This window comes from Medicago sativa, chromosome 6 (genome assembly GCF_051527215.1).
Source record: "Medicago sativa cultivar Bolivia chromosome 6, Bolivia_mono, whole genome shotgun sequence".
NCBI classification, from domain to species: Eukaryota; Viridiplantae; Streptophyta; class Magnoliopsida; order Fabales; family Fabaceae; genus Medicago; species Medicago sativa.
The window spans coordinates 1,820,884-1,839,086 of NC_140754.1; the positions used below are offsets into that span (position 1 = coordinate 1,820,884).

Genomic DNA, 18,203 nt, shown 5'->3' on the forward strand with positions numbered 1-18,203 from the left:
ATGCATCAAAACAAATCTATGAAAAAGGAAACGGGTATAATTTTAGCCTTTTATTTATTAAAAAAAAGTGTAAAAAAAAGAAATTCTCAAAAAATAGGAATGAGTAAAAAAAAGAAAATCTATGAAAAAGGAAATGGGTAAATGAGATTTTTTTTTTTTTACAGATGTTGCGTAGCTGTAGGGTGGTGTGGGATGGTTTCTTCCTAATTGGGAAGATAAAAAAAACAATAAAATGGAAATATTGTTGTCACAGCTAATTAAAACATGCCACATCACTCATCGGTGGGAGGATGAAGCTTATGCGACAAAATTTCCTTTCTTACAAATTTCCTGACCCATTTATGACTTTTCTATGCAACGATTTAGGTTCCAATTCCGACTTTTCAATTTATGTGTCTGAGTTTATAATTTTATTTATTAAAAAAATGTGTAAAAAAAGGAAATTCTCAAAAAATAGGAATGCGTCAAAAAAAGAAAATCTATAAAAATGAAAACGGGTATAATTTTATTTATTAAAAGAAAATTGTAAAAAAAATAAATTGTAAAAAAATAGGAATGTGTAAAAAAAAAAAGAAGAAGAAAATCTATAAAAAAAGGAAACGGGTAAATGAGATTATTTTTTACGGATGTTGCATAGTTGTAGGGTGGTGTGGGATAGTTTCTTCCTAATTGGGAAGATAAAAAACCAATAAAATGGAAATATTGTTGTCACAACTAATTAAAACATGTCACGTCACTCACCGGTAGGAGGATGAAGCTTATGCGACAAAATTTCCTTGCTTGCAAATTTTCAATTATAAAAGGAGAGTCACACTCTCTTATTTTTTTATCATTTTCACTATTCTCTCTAAACCCTCTCCCCCAAAATCCCAATTTCTCATTCTTTTCGGCTACAATGAATGTGCTTCCATCTGGTGTTGATATTTACCCCACTAAGGAGATTCTCCTTGGCTACCACCTTGCCTCTGGTATGGGAGTACTGAAAATCATTGTTGGTCATTACTGACTACACACTCCGGTCACTATTAAGCCAAAATCAATATTTTTGATTTGTTAAATTAATGATGTATATGATCTTTATTATCGATCACATCCCTAAAAAAACTCGCAAACAAAACCTTAAGCTCCTGATTGACTTCATTCATCTTGTCATCAGAGTCATCACCAGCAGCATCGCCTTCATCAACATCAGATAAGGCTCCAAACTCAGCATCTAGATCCATCCCTCAAGGGCAATCAAAAACACGACAAACAACAAAAGGAGCCTACACAATAATTTATGAAATTATGTATATTATCTTTATTATCAATCATATAAATCATTTCATAAATTATTGTGTAGGCTCCTTTTGTTGTTTGCCATGTTTTTGGTTTGCCCTTGAGGGATGGATCTAAATGTTGTGCTTGGAGCCTTATCTGATGTTTATGAAGGTGACGCTACTAATGATGACTCTTATGACAATATGAATGATTCAATCAGGAGCTTAAAGGCTTTGTTTGCGAGTTTGGAGGGGAAGGGAGGGGAAGGCTTTGGAAAAGAGGAATGAGCAAGTGGAAGAAATAGAAGAAAATGGGAGGGGTGGGCTTTGGGGGTTTAACTTTTCTCCATAGTACAAAACCCTGATCATTTGGGGGGAACTAAAAAATTGTATTGGAGGAGGGTTTTGGGGGTTTTGGAGGGTTTATATGAATTCTTCAAATTTAAAATCTATGTTGTTGTTTTATTTTTAAAATTAAAAAGTATAGTAATCATATGCATTAATTTGTCATTCTCTAAAAAAACTACTCTTTTAAAAATTATGAAAGAATTCTCCATTATCCCTCATATTTTCCACCACTCAAAGTCTTCCTTTACCCTTCAAACTCGCAAACAAAGCCTAAGAGGCATGTTGTTGATGAGCAAGGTGATGGATCGTATTTCACCGCTTGTCATAAATCATAATTGGTTTCTCTCCGTATTTTTATTTGTTATTGGGCAAAAGATATAATAAAAGTCGCAATCAAATGTTGGCCACAATATCAATGATTTTCATGTATGTGGTAAAAAGAAAAAGTTGCGGTCATGGCAATGGTGGTTATTGCATCACAACCCTTGATATTGAAGATGATAATGATCAAATCTGGTTAATGCAACCTCATTTGTGATATGATTATCGCTAAATAGAGGATCTATATTATATAAACTTACAATTCAACAGTCAAATTTAAAAATAAATTTTTAATAAAACGTCAATGAATGGGGTAGTATTACATTGATATAATTTAATATCTCATTATATATATATATATATATATATATATATATATATATATATATATTTATATTTATATGTATGTGTATACAGCATTGTTTATTTTCCTTATAGGTACGTGTAAACTTTGTTTACTAGTATGTAAAAAGAAACAAAAAGCACCTAAAATAGTGGTATAAAAATTAAAAATCAGTCCCCGTGAGCTTAGCTCAGTTGGCAAGGACATTCATTGTTATATGTAGGGGCTGGGGTTCGAACCCCGGACACCCCACTTATTCTCCTTGAAAAAAGAGAATTCTATCCACTAGGCTACCTGACCAAAAAAAATTAAAACCATTCATGTAAATTCTCCTTGAAAAAAGAGAATTCTAACCACTAAAAAATGACCAAAAAAAAATTTAAAACCATTCATGTAAACCAAATAAAATTAACAATGAAAAAACTACAATGTTTTTTTTTAAGGAAAAAAAACTACAATGTTAGTTCTTAAATCTTGGGTGGTACTATAAGGATTTTATATTTATTTTTTCTTTGGAATTAAAGGTTGTTTTTTTTTAAAAGTAAAATGAAACTGATAAAATTACCCTTTAATTTTAAATGATTTAAAATAGTGGAGATTGTTTTTTTAGTAAAAGATAAGTGAATGTAGGTTACTACCTTGCTCCTTAATATAAAAAGAACAGTGATTTTTTTTCTTTTTTGAAAGAAAAAAAAGGTGTTGGTTTTGTCATTACCCGATTTCGAACCCCTATATAATTCATAATGGTTTTGCTATTTCACATTTAATATGCACATTATACAGTAAATATGCACATTAATTAATTACAAAATATATAGAAAGACAAAACACTCAAGCTAACTCGTATTACAAAATAAATAGAAAGATCCATTGCTTTCATCATTTTCCTTAACATCTACTACTAGTTTCTATGTTTTTACTTTCCTTATAACTATTTTTTCTGATTTTTTTTATTTTTCTTATATTAATTTTTACAGATTTTTTGTTACTTTATTACTTTATATTTATTTCCTAACTTTGAGATTTACCATATTATCAGATTTCCATGTTATAAATTTCCTTGTAATTATATTTTCTAATTTGTCTTTTTTAGTTACTTTTCTTGCTTCTTAGGTTAATTGTTTTTCAGATTTTCTTGTTACTTTATTACTATATATTTATTTCCTAACTTTGACATTTACCTTATAATCTGATTTTCATGTTTTAAATTTCCTTGTAATTATATTTTCTAAGTCTTTTTTAGTTACTTAACTTGCTTCTTAGTTTAATTGTTTTTTCAGATATTCTTGTTACTTTACTATATATTTATTTCCTAACTTTGAAATTTACCTTATCATCTGATTTCCATGTTTTAAATTTCTTTGTAATTATATTTTCCAAGTCTTTTTTAGTTACTTTTCTTGCTTCTTAGTTTAATTATTTTTAGATGCATCTCTACTAACTGATATTTGAGTTTTAATTTACTGCAGAAAATCAATCTCATATGCTAGATCCAACTTCAGTTGGTTAAACAAAAGTGCTTACAAAATTTATAAGATACACTTTTTGAACATTTTTTTAATAGATTAAAATCTCATATGGATCGTGGATTGTTATTTCTTTAATTATGGTTAAGTTGTAGGGTAGATATGTTGACATAGACTCTTTTCTTCATATTTAAGTTGTGTTCACTTTTTGCCTAATATATTATGTTATTTTTTAGGCTCAAAACAATAATAATAATAATAATAATAGTATGGGAACACATCTAAGTATGTCATACATCAGATTATTGTACTTTCTGGACGATTTGTTTAGGGTTCTTGATAAGCTTTGTGCTTGTTCTCATACTTTTGTTTTGATTGTTGAGTTTGGAATTGATATGTTTTTATATGCTGCAGTTGCACATTTTCTAAATAGGTATAAAAATGTGGCATCTTATTCTTATATAGGGATGAGAATTTTGATCCAAATCACTTCATTTGATTGTGGTGGTAATTGGATGTGATTTGATTGTGTTATTTTCTCACCAAGTCTCTTTTTCTAAAACCTTCATCTTAGTGAGAAATGCAGTAGGCATACACAAAAATGTTAGCTTGATTTTGTTTTTGTTCATTTGATATTTTTTTAACCTGCCAATTGATTAATTGAACTGCGTTTGAAAGTGTAAATCAAACAAAACTTGTAATCCGAATGATTCAAATTTTTAACAATGGATTGATTTTTATCTCAGATTATTTGGTTGATAATGGACAGAGGTACATATGATGGAAGCAAAATCTAGCCTTATCAAAGTAAAGTGTTATATGAATCTTTCTTAGTTCTTGTGACTTGTATGTAGTAGTGTTCTTCTAATCGAATCGCACCACTGCCTTTTTTGAATGTAACAGATTTTAAGACGATAATAATAGTTTCTGTGCACACCCTCATACAACACCGGATCCGCCCTTGCTTATTAGCTTCTCTACACGCACAGTTAATATGAACCACCAAGTCTTGAGCAAGCAATAATCGTATTCTTTTCAAGTCTTCTCCCACATGGATTTAAGTAATAATCCCTTTCATCTTTTAAAGGAAATGAAAAATTATATTACTATTGTTTTTTGTTGATAAAAACTTCACATATTTTAACGTGGTAATATAATTCAGTTGTTATGATTATTATATACCTAAAACATTAGTAACAAAACTCTTCATTTCTTGAAACTTTAGAGGATCCTAGATTTGATACAAGTCAAAAAGGAATTCAACAAGAAAATACGTATAAAGATATGTTTGACTAATAACTTAGCATTCGTTTGGTAAGCATAATAGTTTTCTCAGGTTGACGGAGAAGCTTGCATTTATCGTTTCTAAAAATCATGGCAAAAAGGTCACTGAAATGTGAGATTGCAATAGAAAACACGATACCAAACATGCTATAAAAGATCCTAGATCACAATCTATTGTCATTGTAGTCTGTAGGTCTAATCATAGTACCAAATTCCCACTTCACAAGTTTAATATATTGGTTCATATAGGTTGGAATACCAATGAAATGAAATGACAGTAACAATTTAGAAAGTGGAATATTAATTGAAACAGTAATAAAGTCACCATCATGGGAAGAATGTTACAACCCTTTCAGCTCAAAAGAGTTGAACCAAATTCAAGTTAGTAGCTCATTAAGATATGACATATAAAAACTTCAAAATTTTGAAGATACACCATTCATTTTTTAGGTTTGTAAAGAATAAGTCAGAAAAATAACTAGCACTAAAGCGCCACTTGAAATGCTTTGTCGGCGCAAAATGCTACAATGATTGGACCAGCCAAATCACCAGCAGCACATCCTGAAAAGAAGAACAAGGTTTTGCTTTAGGAAGTTGAAATGAATTAAAATCAGGCTAACACAATTCAAGCACAAAGATCGAAGCAATAAGTTTTTTTATGTGTTGTTTATGATCTTACCAATCCACTGGCCAAGTGATGGACGAACAAGGGTAGCACCGATCCCTGCCCCTATGGAGGCAAAAACTAAAGATGAACCACACCTTATTGAAGTAAGGGCAACCTTCTGTCCGAGAAGTTGAACTTTCTTGGTTGTATCTTGCTTGGTTGTATCGACATTACTGTCTTCATCTTTGGCATTGAAAATGGATCTAAAGAATCGATACAATTCCATGCCTACTTGAACAACCCATGATGCTGCAACTCCTAGCATGTGTCCTGTGCATAATGAACATAGCGCTAAATAGTTGATATAAATGCTCAGGTTACCTAAAAAATGCACGGATTATTCAAGGAAATCTTTTACCTCTGAATGTTGTTCTGCCCACAGAAAAGAAGTAAACATAAGTAGGCATATTCCTTGCAGCCTTGCGAGTAGCTGATCTAGGAACATCTGTTTAAAACAATCATGAACAGCCGTGTGAGTGCATGTAAAATCTCTTGATAAGCATACAAAACAAAAATAAAAAAACATCACTCTCATTTATAAAATTTGAATATATTAAACTTTGGCTGCTTTAACAGATTCCAAGAACATACCTTTAAGAAGTTTCCAAGCCATTCGTTCTGAAACATAATGGACAGCAATTCTTTCTAAAATTCTTCTAGTGGTCACAACACTTGTCTGTCATAACATCGAACAAACATATATGAATAGAATGAAAGAGCTAAGCGACGCCATAGTACCATTTTTAAATTACCAAGTCGACGGAAAAGAGTCCATCATGAATATAGAAAATGCAACAGACTGATAAAAATTAAGTGTGTAATTCAATGCTTAACTTATTCAAATTCAATTTCATGTTACTTCTTTTGTTATTTATCACCCTCTTAAAGACCTGCTTCATGGTATTCTATTCTTTCAGATATATGAATAAACTAATTGCTTGAAATTTGGAGATAGAGTTGGAAAAGCATTCCAAGATTTCTATGCAAGCATCCTTGCACATAACTCGGAAAAGATAAAGATTAACCTAAAAATGAATCCATTCAAAATAAATGAGATGTAATGAAACAAGACAAGCTTTCTCTAGCTCCATAAAGATATTGGGCTCAATTAGGATGAACTACTCTAATACCAAAATGTGACATCCACACTAATAATTGGTTAACTTTTATCAAGTTAACTTGGTAAATTTCAACTATTACTACTGTTTGTTAAGTTTTTACTCATTTCTTTTCTCAAATGGCATTTTTCCTCGAGAGCTTTTTTATGGAAAATCATTAGGCTCAGTTTAAGGAGAAGATAAGCTAAAAAAACAATTGGACAAACATACACACCATACACATAGAGAAAACGGACAGCTTCTACTATTAACAATAGTAAAAGTTGTCCACCTCGATTAATATGTTTATTTGTCTATGACAAAGATAATTTACTTAGCGAAGAGGTTTTACACGATACAAGCTACATGTAGCAGCTCAAAACTATTGTTATTGATTGATATTAAATGACAGGTCACATTCTTTGGGCTAGATACCGAGTTTTCAAAACAAAACAAAAAATGACAAGTCACAGAGCAATTTCATAAATTGTGAACAATGCAAGAAATAAGACTAACTAAAAGTTAAAACAAGAATCAGAAGAAAAAATCTTACCTCACGTATGATTTGCTTCACGGACTTTTTGAAGGGAACAACCAGATCAACACGGCGTTCTGGCTGTTGCTGTTCCTCAATAATACTGTCAAAAGATTCATCATCATCTTCCATTTCTGCACGCGGCTCCAAAAGAGGCAAATAGTGCATCAGGAATGACCTTATTGAAGTCATTGCAAGTGACCTCAATTCGAAAGCAGAGAATAGAGGTTTAGGTTGGACATTGTACGTTTTTGTACTAAATCTTTCAGCATCATAATTGTTAATCCTTTCAGAAGCACTTTGTATAGTAGAAATAAGATCTTCAGATACTGTGGCGCCAGCATCACAGTATGCAACTGGTATCCTGAAATTAAAGAGGTGCAATTAAACCAAAGATGTCATGAACAAAAGTAAGACATAAATGTCCAGAATACAACGAAAAATTATACCCCCTTGAAGATTTTGAAGAATTTAGAAGTTCTAGAGAAGTTAAAATATAGTAAAATTGGTAACAGGAATGTCATATGCCATAATTCAGATTATTTTCTTCACCAAAAATACAACAACAGGATAACCTATTTCTCTATTTTCTCTTATAAACACAAAGAATCATGGTCTTTTCAACCTTTTTTTTCCTTGCACATCATCCACATATTAGTATATTACACAATCCTTTCCATCAAATCTCAATGCAACTTGGTAAGATTCATGTATTACGAGTACAACAATCATTTATGTAAGTATGTAAAACGAGCAACATGGGAACTTCCAGGTTATTGAAGTTTCAATATACAAAAGTAAGAAAACTAGAATCTACAAAAGTACTAGTTATTAAGCAATGACATATTCAATAATTCAAATGCTTATTCAGTTAAGCAAACCAAGCAAAACCCTACTAAGACATTAATCTGCATCTCAAAACAATAATATCTACTTCAATTCATTCCCTTCTTACCCTTGCCTAACAAACAATCATAAGGTACTACAAATAAACTTCTCATACTGCAAGAGTGCAACGCAATCAAACATTGAAAGACCATTCATCAAATCTCAGTACTATGATACTATCAACTATTTCAAAACTTAATCAAATCTAACCACACCCTGACTGTCACATATCCCACTAGCAGAGTTGTCAAATAGCGGTGCTATAGTGCTATAACATAGCAGAATTTGAACAAATCACTATAATTCCGTGATACGCTATACCAAACTAAGTGTTATCAAATAGCAGCTACTGTGCTATAGCATAGCAGAATTTGAACAAATAAACTATTTTCCACGGTTGATAACATTGTCCACTAGCAATCTACAACAATCATAAGGCATGACAAACAAACTGCTCACTACAATACAAACAGACATTACAAGACCATTTGTCAAATTTCTGGACATTCAACTATTTCAAAACTTAACCTAATCTAACCACATCCTAACAATCACATATCCCACTAGCATCTAGCAAGATTGTCAAATTGCAGGTATAGCTGTGTAATAGACGTATCTGAATTTGAACAGATTGCTATTATTCCGCAATAAGCTTACTAAGTTAGAGGCACTGTAGCAACTTAACTTAGCAAAATTTGATTAAACAGCTATTTCCATGTAGCACCCTATGAAGCAATGACATAGACACGGACACAGGACACGACACTGACATGTTGGTGGTACTGGTGATAATTTGAGAAAACCACCTAATTCAATGTAATAACATGTGTCAGTGACGTGTTGGTGTGGGACACTGACACATGTCTAACAAGCCTAAGATCACAAGCGTCGGTGCTACTACCCTTCTGATCGAAATTGTGTCCGGTGTTCAACAGTGACACATGTGACTACATTCGTTTGCTCAAACCATTATCAGTATCAACGTGTCACTATCGTGTCCGTGTTCATGCTTCATAGTCTACAACAACCCATCATAAACAAACACCTAAATCTGAATGAATACTAACTCCGCAACCATACCCAATTCCTCAAAATCATCAAACACCAAATCAACTAAACTAAAAAACTATTTTTTTTCACCACCCTTATAAAAATAACCAAAACCCATCTCAAAAACAACATCAAAATTAAATTTTTAACATCCAAATAAAAAGGGTAACACAAATAAATACTCCACATACCGAAAGAAAGCCCTTGAAGCAAAAGTGGTACCAGCAGCAAAAGAAGCAGCTGCAGCAGCAACAGCAGCAGAAGAGGAAGAAGAAAAAGCAGAAGAAGATTGAAAAGCAGAATTATGATTCTTCCTCCAAAGATCTACAAGTATAGCTATTCCCGCCATTGTTTATTGTATTGTTCTATAACTTTCAACGCAAAAAGAGTCAAAAAGTCACAAAACAAAACAAGGTTTAAGGTTGAATTATCGTTGTTGAATTTGAAACGAAAGCAAGGCAATAAGGTTTGTGTTAAGGTAGATGGATGGAATGGATTGATCAGTGTTGTTTGAAGCACTGAGTCAAGTGATGGTAAATAAATAAATAAATAGGATTAATAATTTATTATTTTTCTTGATTAGAAAGTTAATATAGTTTTATCAAATCATATTCACGGAAAATATATTTTTATCAAATCTTAGTGTTCGTGTTTTTATTTTATTTTTGGAATGAATCAAATGGTTGTCTTCAAAGTTACTCCATATTAGTAATAGTTTATTTGTTGTAAAAAAAATACTTCATCGTTTAAGTATTGTTGTAAAAAAAATAGTTTATTTGGTGTATATGGGTTGAGACTTTTTTAAAAAGATGTATGGATCGAGACTTAAACTTAGTATTTCTCATTTATTCACTTTAGTAAGTGAATTCTAGTCTCACTTTACAAAAAAAAAAAACTTAGTTTTACAACTTAAAAATTAACTTTGAGAATTTTTTTCATAGTAAATATGATTTTCTATAGGTTATTTGATAGACAATTACCTTCAAAAATCAAAGGTTTTTTTTATAACATTATTTTTAATAGTTTGATTGTTTTTTTAATCTTTTTAAATTAGTCAGAGTATGAAGGAAAAGAAGATGAAATTTGTAGATTATGAGAAAAAAAATGTTTTAAGGATCGTGAATCTATGAATGGTGAGGGAGAAGATTTTTCTTTTTTAAGAAGTCAAACTAATCCACTAAAATTGATACCTAAAAAAATCAAACTTGAAACCTTAATAGCAGCATACCACCAACACCACTAAACCAACTCAAGTGGATTAATGAGCGAGAAGACTTATTTTCTTTGTTTTAATAAAAATGTTTAAAAAAAATTATATTCATCCCAAAATAGAGAAGGAAGGTTATGATTTAGATTGGGTGGATCAAACAATATGTAATTTAACATATCTAGAAAGTGTTAATCTAGAAAGCAATTTAGCAGAGTAGTAATATTTGTACTTTGGTGAATTTAGCAGAGTAGTAACATTGAACATTAACCAGGGGAAGTTTGTGCTTTGTTAAAATAAAAAAGAGTATAGTTTTTTTTTTTTTAAGAATATGGTTTTGGGTTTTGTTATGAGAGGAAATAATAGAGGTGTTTTTTTTTTTTTGAAGGAAATAATAGAGGTGTTGTCAGTGTGATATTTTAACCAAACATAATCGAGGTCCATGTAATTTGTCTTTAATTATAAGTATTTATTTAGACAAAACATGTCCCGACTTATTGAAAGACATGTCCCCAAAAATGAGCGTCCAAACAAAGATGCTAAGTCTTTATTTGTCAAAAAATAGAGTCTTTATCCATCATAACAAAAAAAGGTGATTGTTCTATCAGATGGATCCATCATTAAATTTACCTTCGTTGTTCTTTTAACCCTTGTTTGACCTACCTGCCTCATTGAGTTTAAGTATCATATTACAAATGAGCTAAACAAAATGAGGAGGAAGGCTAACTTTGTTAATTCAATGAAGCCTTTGCTAAATATATATATTTTGAAGCTCGTTTGTTAAAAGCATCGCTACAAGTTAGCACTCCTTCTCATTGAATTAATAAGCATGAAAGTATTCCGAAAATAAGTTTAATTAAAGAAATTAACTATGGTTTTAGTATCAATCATATTACAAATAAGCTAAATAACATTTTCCATTTTGAAACATCTTAGAACTTCCTCCCTCTGTTTTCTGCCAAGCCAACCAAGTATGAGCTTTATGCAATATCATGGTCAAGTGAAAGACAAGTTAGAGGGATATTATCCACCCAACTTTGCTTAAATACACTCGGCAGCAAGCTCATTTTATTTAGCTTAACAAGTAGCACATCGACGACATAAACTTTACCATTTGGCCTCATCAACTGTCCACACAAATAATTGGTATCATTCCTTCTAACTTGTGGAGGATTCATTCAAGTTTCTGTCCAGTCAAAATGATGATGGATTTCTGTAGTAAAAATACGATAGACACCAGTTCATAATATTACAAACACAGACAACATATGTATGTTGTCAATCAAAAATAATAAGAACGTCATTTGTTCGCTGCTTTTTTCGACAAAAATCTATGCTGCAGCTCAATCAGTAAATGATGGATGCAACATTTCAGAACGGCTTAAATAAATTTCTAGTCTGGCTGTGTAGAATAATAAACTTAGATATAATAAACTAAACTTATACCAAAATAACATTAAACCATTAACATATTTGTTACGAGGTTCTTCACCTATTTCATCATTATCAGGCTTTTACTCAGCCTCAAAATATACATTTGTCATTAATTCCACTACCAGATACCAACTTGCATGTGTCCATGTAGCAATGCTCCCAAGTACTGAAAGTGGACCAAAATTACCTTAACATGATCAAATTAGGAATTGCCAAAACTCTAATTTATCATTCAATCTTCATCAGGAATCATCCCTTCCTCCAATTCTCCATTGTAAGAATGAGAGCCACCATTTCTTCCATCACCTGAAGATCCTCCCCACCCTTTCTGAGGACTACGACTGCGGCTTCGCTCCCGGCTAAAGCTCTTGTTGCGATCACTACCACCTCCACTGCGTTGCATCATTGCTTGGTGAAAGCTGACCGGGGCATTTTGAGATGGTGCACCCTTGACAGGACTACGACTGCGTTCACGATTGACAGTTTTAAAGCGATCACTCCAGCTAGATCCTCTGTCAGGGCTTCGATCACGATCATTCCTATGCCACGGGACAAAACATATATATGACTATCACTTAAAAACATGGATAAGAATCCTTTCAAAAAACCAAAATCATCGGGGGTGTAAAAACTGGACAATATCTTTTCGTAAAAAGAGGAAAATATAACCAACAAATATTTAAACCAACCTCTGTGAGTCATTGTCAAATCCACGGCCTCCACCTCGGCCAAAAGCAGCAGAAGACCCATATCCACCCCTTCCTCCATAACTTGAATCACCACCTCTTCCGCCATATCCTCCATCATTACCCTTTCCACCATACCCAGAGTCATAACTCTTAGCACCGAATCCAGAGTCACCACGACCACCAGTACGATATTTGGATCTGCTAAAGCCACCACCACCCCTGGATGACAACTCACGAAGTTCTGGAGGAACTCGCTGGTTTGCACCCTCTAAGATTTTGATGAGATCAGAAGCATGTTTAGCATCCTGGTCCCCAAAGAAAGTGTAAGCTATACCAGTGGCGCCAGCCCTCCCAGTCCTACCAATCCTATGAACATAATCCTCAACACCAGTAGGGAAGTCGAAGTTGACAACCACTCTGCAAAAAATTAAAGAACATTTCCAAATGTCATGGTCACTATTCCAATGTGTACAGTACACTAACTCCTTCATTAACATATTGGCATCAAAAGAATATTAAAAAAAAAAAAATCAAACAGAAATGGTTAACAACCTAATGTCTTTGACGTCCAGTCCACGAGCTGCAACATCTGTGGCTACAAGCACAGGAGTCCTTCCGCTTCGAAACTGATTCAACACATGATCCCTATCAGCCTGGGATTTATCCCCGTGGATAGCAGCAGCTCCAAACTGGCGTGTAAGATTACGAGCAAGTTGATCACACATTTTCTTGGTAGAACAAAAAATAATTATCTTTGACCCTTGATCCTGTGACCGCAAAATACTTTCCAGTCGTCGCTGTTTCTCCACATACGTCAAAACTTCAATATGCTGTTAAAGCAACATTAGAACACAGATCAACTTTTGGTTTTTAAAATCCCCCTCCGGCATCAGCATCCAAAATAAAAAATGACATCGTAGGGGGAAGATGTCTGTTGAAAATATAAGCTACAGTGGCATTACACCAAATATATCAGTGGTAAATATCAAACCTGAGTGATAGACTTGTTAGCAACCAGCTCATCTACATTGCCAATGTTCACCTGGACAGGATTGACCAGCAGATCAGCTGCAATTCTCCTAACCTCCTTAGGCCATGTTGCAGTAAACATGAGAGTTTGCCTGCGAGCAGGCACCCCATTCACAATCTTCCTAATTTGAGGTTCAAAACCCATGTCCAGCATCCTGTCTGCCTCATCCAGAACTAGGTAAGAGACCTGATGAAGACTGATTCTCCTCATCTCAAGAATATCATTCAAGCGACCAGGAGTGGCTACCACAATATCTGCTCCGCGGTCAATATCTTTTAATTGAGGACCCTTCGGTGCTCCTCCATACAAACACTGGTGAAAAAATAATAATAAATAATAGTGAGTAGGAAGCTCGTTGAGCGGACTAAGCTGCAGCCAGTTTTTCTCTAGCAGTTGAACTTAAGGAACCTAATGCAACATGAAATCCAACAAAGAATGAAGCTTCCAGCAATACTTTCCTTGAAGTATCAAAGTATAGAGGAGTACAACAATAAAATTCCATGATGTCCATACTGATGCATGAAAGCAATACAAAAAAATAATGAGAACAGTACTTACAGTGCAGGCAATTCTTGATGTTTTACTAAACTTCACAGCTTCATCTTGAATTTGTGTTGCCAACTCCCTTGTTGGTGAAAGTACCAACACAGTGGGGCCCATTTTAGCGTTATTATTAGTACGCTTAAGGTGAATAAAGGCTGGAAGTAAATACCCCAAGGTTTTCCCTGAACCTGTTTTAGCAATGGCAACTATATCTTTACTTTGAAGTGCAATGGGCCATGATTGTGCCTGAATTGGAGTTGGGGCTGAGAACCCAGCATTTTGTACCTATAAAAGGAAAATCCAGGAGATTGGTTTCATTTGGGACTTATATATTAGAGGTTTAATGTCGGAAGAAGTATTATCCCCCATATGCAAGCCACCGATGCTTGCGGATGCAAGCTAGCACATAAGGAGGCCTCTTCTTCCGTACGGACCAAGTGGCAGACTGAATCATGACCAACAGCAGTCCCAGCCACGAACTTGGATGATTCGGAAAGCCCTTCAAAAAACTTGGTCCACCATAAAGGGCGCTCCAAAGTCCAAACTAAATGCTAGCCCCACGAAATAGGGCCCCACACCGTACGACATTAGCTCCACCCCAGGAGCAAACATCGCACCTACGACCAAAAAGTAAACATGGCAAAAAATTATTATGAGCCTGAAACTAAGATATTAGAGCTTCAGGAATCATAGTTTTGCACAAGAAACATTTGGGTCAGATGCCTTCAGAAACTTGTGTGACCTCCTATAACTGCCACTACTGCAGATAGACAAGAAAGAGGAAAAGAGAATAGAAGTTGATACCTCTCTAAGAATCTCAGATGGAAAACCAGAAGACGCAAATGATGTAACAGGTGGAGGCACATTATCTCCCTGGAAAAAAAATACGAAGAATAAAAACTCAACTAAGTCATTTGATTGGGGCACAACCCAAATGCAGGGATAGTACATATTTATCTGGACACATTGTTCAATATCTTCTTAAACTATGCAATGAACTAACAATAATATATATATTTGTGTGTATGTACTCACAGTAACAGTGATCTCATGACGCCGTCTATAAGCATCTGGAGATAATGCAGGTCCGGTCTCCAATGGTACTTGACTTTTGATAGAACTACCATTTCCAGCAGCAGGTGTTCCATTTGCAACATTATTATGAGAACTAAAACTGTCACCTTTGGAACTCTGATACAAAATAAAAAAAACAAATAAATTAAGTCCCCAATAAACTACAATCAAGAGAAATGCACAGCTGATTTTTAAACATATACAAGATAAAAATGAGAGAACGTAAAGCTGATATTTAGACACATTATTAAAATGAGAAAAATACAGCTCATTTTAAAACACCAGTTTTCTAGCATGATATTGCATAGTCCATTCCCTAAGCAAATGTAATGACCCAAACTTCTCTAGGATCCATTTGAGGAAAAAAGGAAGATTTAAATTGGTCAACACTTTATCACCTTAAATTATTTAATTCATTAGAGACAAAATTCATCTCAATCATCATCCTAGATAAGGTTAACATAATCAGTTAATTGAAATTTACACAAACCAAACCATTGCCGGTTAGCATAATATTTCAAAGTGTTACTTATCTAAAAATTCTTCTCGTATCTTACACTATGTCAGCGCATCGTATAGCAATAAAAAAATATAACGCGAGTTGAGGACAAACCTGATGGTTCCGGGATCCACCTTCATTTGACCCACCATTTCCATTCCTATCATACCGATCACTGAAATCAGGACTCCGGCAACTCCCTTGAGATGATTGCTGAACCTGGACAGAAGAGCTAGGCACTGAAGAAGTTTTCGGTGGAGCAGCTGAGCTTGAAGGCCTCTCATACTGAGTGACATTAGTCTCAGGATTCCAAAAGTAAAGATAACCAGTCTTCCCATCCACAAGACCCTTCCATGGTTTAGGAAGTGTAGGATCTGCTGGGGCATACCGTGGACCCGCTGCGGCAGTTGCTGTAGCAGCCATAGCAAGGGATGCAAAAACACAATCCTAACACCACCACAAAATAACAACACAACAAATCAGTTACAATGAACTAATGATTAACAATTTTACAGTTCACCATGAAGTAACACTAGCTACAAATACTATAAGTGCTAATATAAGCCTTGTTTGGATAAACAACTTAATTAAGTGTTCAAAACATAAGTGTATAACATATAGGTGTTTATGAATAGGTTATTTCGATAACAGATAAAATAGAATTAAACTATCTGCACATAATCTATAAGTTGCTTTCATAAGCTATACAGAAGTTTTTCACAAAAAAAAATAAATAAATACTGAAGAGGTTATAGGAATAAGCTGAAATAGACTTATGAACATGTCATACGCTCACCCATAACAATCTCACAGGTGCTTATGTCAGTTAATAAACTCAAACAAGTCAATCCAAACAGGCACGTTAAATTTCCAAATTACCCACATTAAATTTTGAAATTATGCACGTTTAGAAAAATCTATATCCTCAATTTAACACTTTTGATTTCATTAATTCATAATAACTGCTACTTAAAATCCAGTATCACCCAAATAAAAAACTCATCCGCGTACCTAAAAAGTTTTAAAAAAATCCATGCAAATCTAAGCAAACGAGTTCAAATGTATACAAATCGCATCAACAAAAAATCAAGCTATTCTGGAGAGAGACTGAAAATAAGCTGAAAACAACTTATGAACATCTCATAACCTATTCCCATAAGCTTACCGTAAGCTCTCCCAAAACAGTCTCACAGGTGTTTATTTCAGTTGATAAACTCAAATGCGTCAAACGTAAATCCAAACAGACCCAAATTCAATTTCCAAATTACCCACTTACTTCAGCAAAATCTAAATCCTCAATTTAACACATTCAATTAGATCAGTTCATAATAACAGAAACTAAAAAACACTCTTTATATCACCGAGAAGGCGTGTCCAATGTCACACTGACACGACATTCACACGTTTGATCAGGCTCAATTAATTCACTTTTCAATTACCAGTGTCGACTGTTGCCGACAAAGTTAACCAAAAAAAAAAAACATGTAAATCTGTTGAATCATGTAAATAAGTTACCAATAAATTTTTCAAATTAAAGTGTTCAAAGGTATAAAAAGCACTTCAACAACAAAAAAAAATAAAAACTTTTTTCAGACCTAACAAAAAAAGGGCATTCAGAAAACCTAAATCTACCACAAGCAAAAATCATCAAACATCACAAGCAAAACATAACAAAAATCACTACAGAAAAAGCTATTCCAAAACCCTAATCACATGCAAAAAAAACCTAATTCAAAAAACAAAACTTTAAATTAAATCAAACCATACAAAACCCTAATAATTAATTCCAGAACAGTAAAAAATCAAACAATGCACAAAAATCAACGACGATAAACGAAATCAATTAACGAAAATGCAAATTCAGATCGAAAATCGAAATCGAATCTAGTTTTACCGGTTGATGAGCGAAGCGAAGAGAAGTTGAAGTGAAATTACGCGCTTCTGTTTCTCTCTCTAGAAGCTCTGTGTGTCACAAGTTTCTCTCTCTAGAACGGGTGGGTGAGAGAAAAGTGAGAGAGAGGAACGAAGAAGAAGTTGTAAAATGAATGAATGTGGTTATTTATAGTAAATTAGAATTTTGAGATTTTTTTTTTTTTGGTTCTAAGTTTTAACCATGGTTAGTTTATGCAAATTTTATGAATTTGGACTATGGTTAATTTGTCCTAAAGCCCAATTAATTTTGCTAATCTGAGTACATGATGGTGACTATTGGAACAAAAATGGTAAGGTGGTGAGGTGTAAGGTCCACTTGCATGGTTGTACTTGGTTGTATGGAAGTGAAATTTGGAAGGGGTACACTTAATGATGTGAATAATTTGAAAAGTGAATGTATTTATTTTTATAGTAGATATTTGATAATATCAGTTTGTTTAGAAAGATCTTATGTGTAATTTGGAGTTGGTGTTCATATTTCTTTAAGGATAGTGAAGAGTCTTACTGTGTGTCTGATTTTGCGTTTAAGAACGTTAA

The 18,203-nt window shown here is 33.5% G+C and overlaps 2 protein-coding genes across 2 annotated transcripts; both read right to left on the bottom strand.

The window, feature by feature from the left end:
* Positions 1–5,305: 5,305 nt before the first annotated feature.
* LOC146911942 (uncharacterized) lies at positions 5,306–9,775 on the bottom strand. Its single transcript, XM_085718435.1, has 6 exons — positions 9,450–9,775; positions 7,339–7,684; positions 6,280–6,364; positions 6,047–6,133; positions 5,701–5,958; positions 5,306–5,582 (listed from the first exon to the last, which is right to left on the bottom strand). Exons 1-6 carry the CDS (start codon positions 9,605–9,607, stop codon positions 5,506–5,508), a joined length of 1,011 nt encoding a protein of 336 aa, XP_085574561.1. The 5' UTR covers positions 9,608–9,775; the 3' UTR covers positions 5,306–5,505.
* A 2,117-nt stretch (positions 9,776–11,892) lies between these two features.
* On the bottom strand, positions 11,893–17,758 carry LOC146911943 (DEAD box RNA helicase family protein). The gene is made up of 9 exons (XM_085718436.1): positions 17,629–17,758; positions 15,849–16,181; positions 15,197–15,352; positions 14,966–15,034; positions 14,177–14,446; positions 13,580–13,930; positions 13,141–13,418; positions 12,589–13,005; positions 11,893–12,438 (listed from the first exon to the last, which is right to left on the bottom strand). Exons 2-9 carry the CDS (start codon positions 16,155–16,157, stop codon positions 12,132–12,134), a joined length of 2,157 nt encoding a protein of 718 aa, XP_085574562.1. The 5' UTR covers positions 16,158–16,181; positions 17,629–17,758; the 3' UTR covers positions 11,893–12,131.
* Between the last annotated feature and the right edge of the window lie 445 nt (positions 17,759–18,203).

Bases quoted from the DNA above. Each gene is read 5' to 3' on its own strand.
- LOC146911942 (XM_085718435.1), bottom strand. From the start codon at position 9,607: ATGGCGGGAATAGCTATACTTGTAGATCTTTGGAGGAAGAATCATAAT. The intron at 7,685-9,449 runs GTATGTGGAGTA...CTTTAATTTCAG, and splicing joins GCTTCAAGGGCTTTCTTTCG to GATACCAGTTGCATACTGTG. The intron at 6,134-6,279 runs GTATGTTCTTGG...TGTTTTAAACAG, and splicing joins GGCTTGGAAACTTCTTAAAG to ATGTTCCTAGATCAGCTACT.
- LOC146911943 (XM_085718436.1), bottom strand. From the start codon at position 16,157: ATGGCTGCTACAGCAACTGCCGCAGCGGGTCCACGGTATGCCCCAGCA. The intron at 13,006-13,140 runs GTTGTTAACCAT...AATTTTTTGCAG, and splicing joins CTGGACGTCAAAGACATTAG to AGTGGTTGTCAACTTCGACT. The intron at 12,439-12,588 runs GTTGGTTTAAAT...CCCGTGGCATAG, and splicing joins TTTGACAATGACTCACAGAG to GAATGATCGTGATCGAAGCC.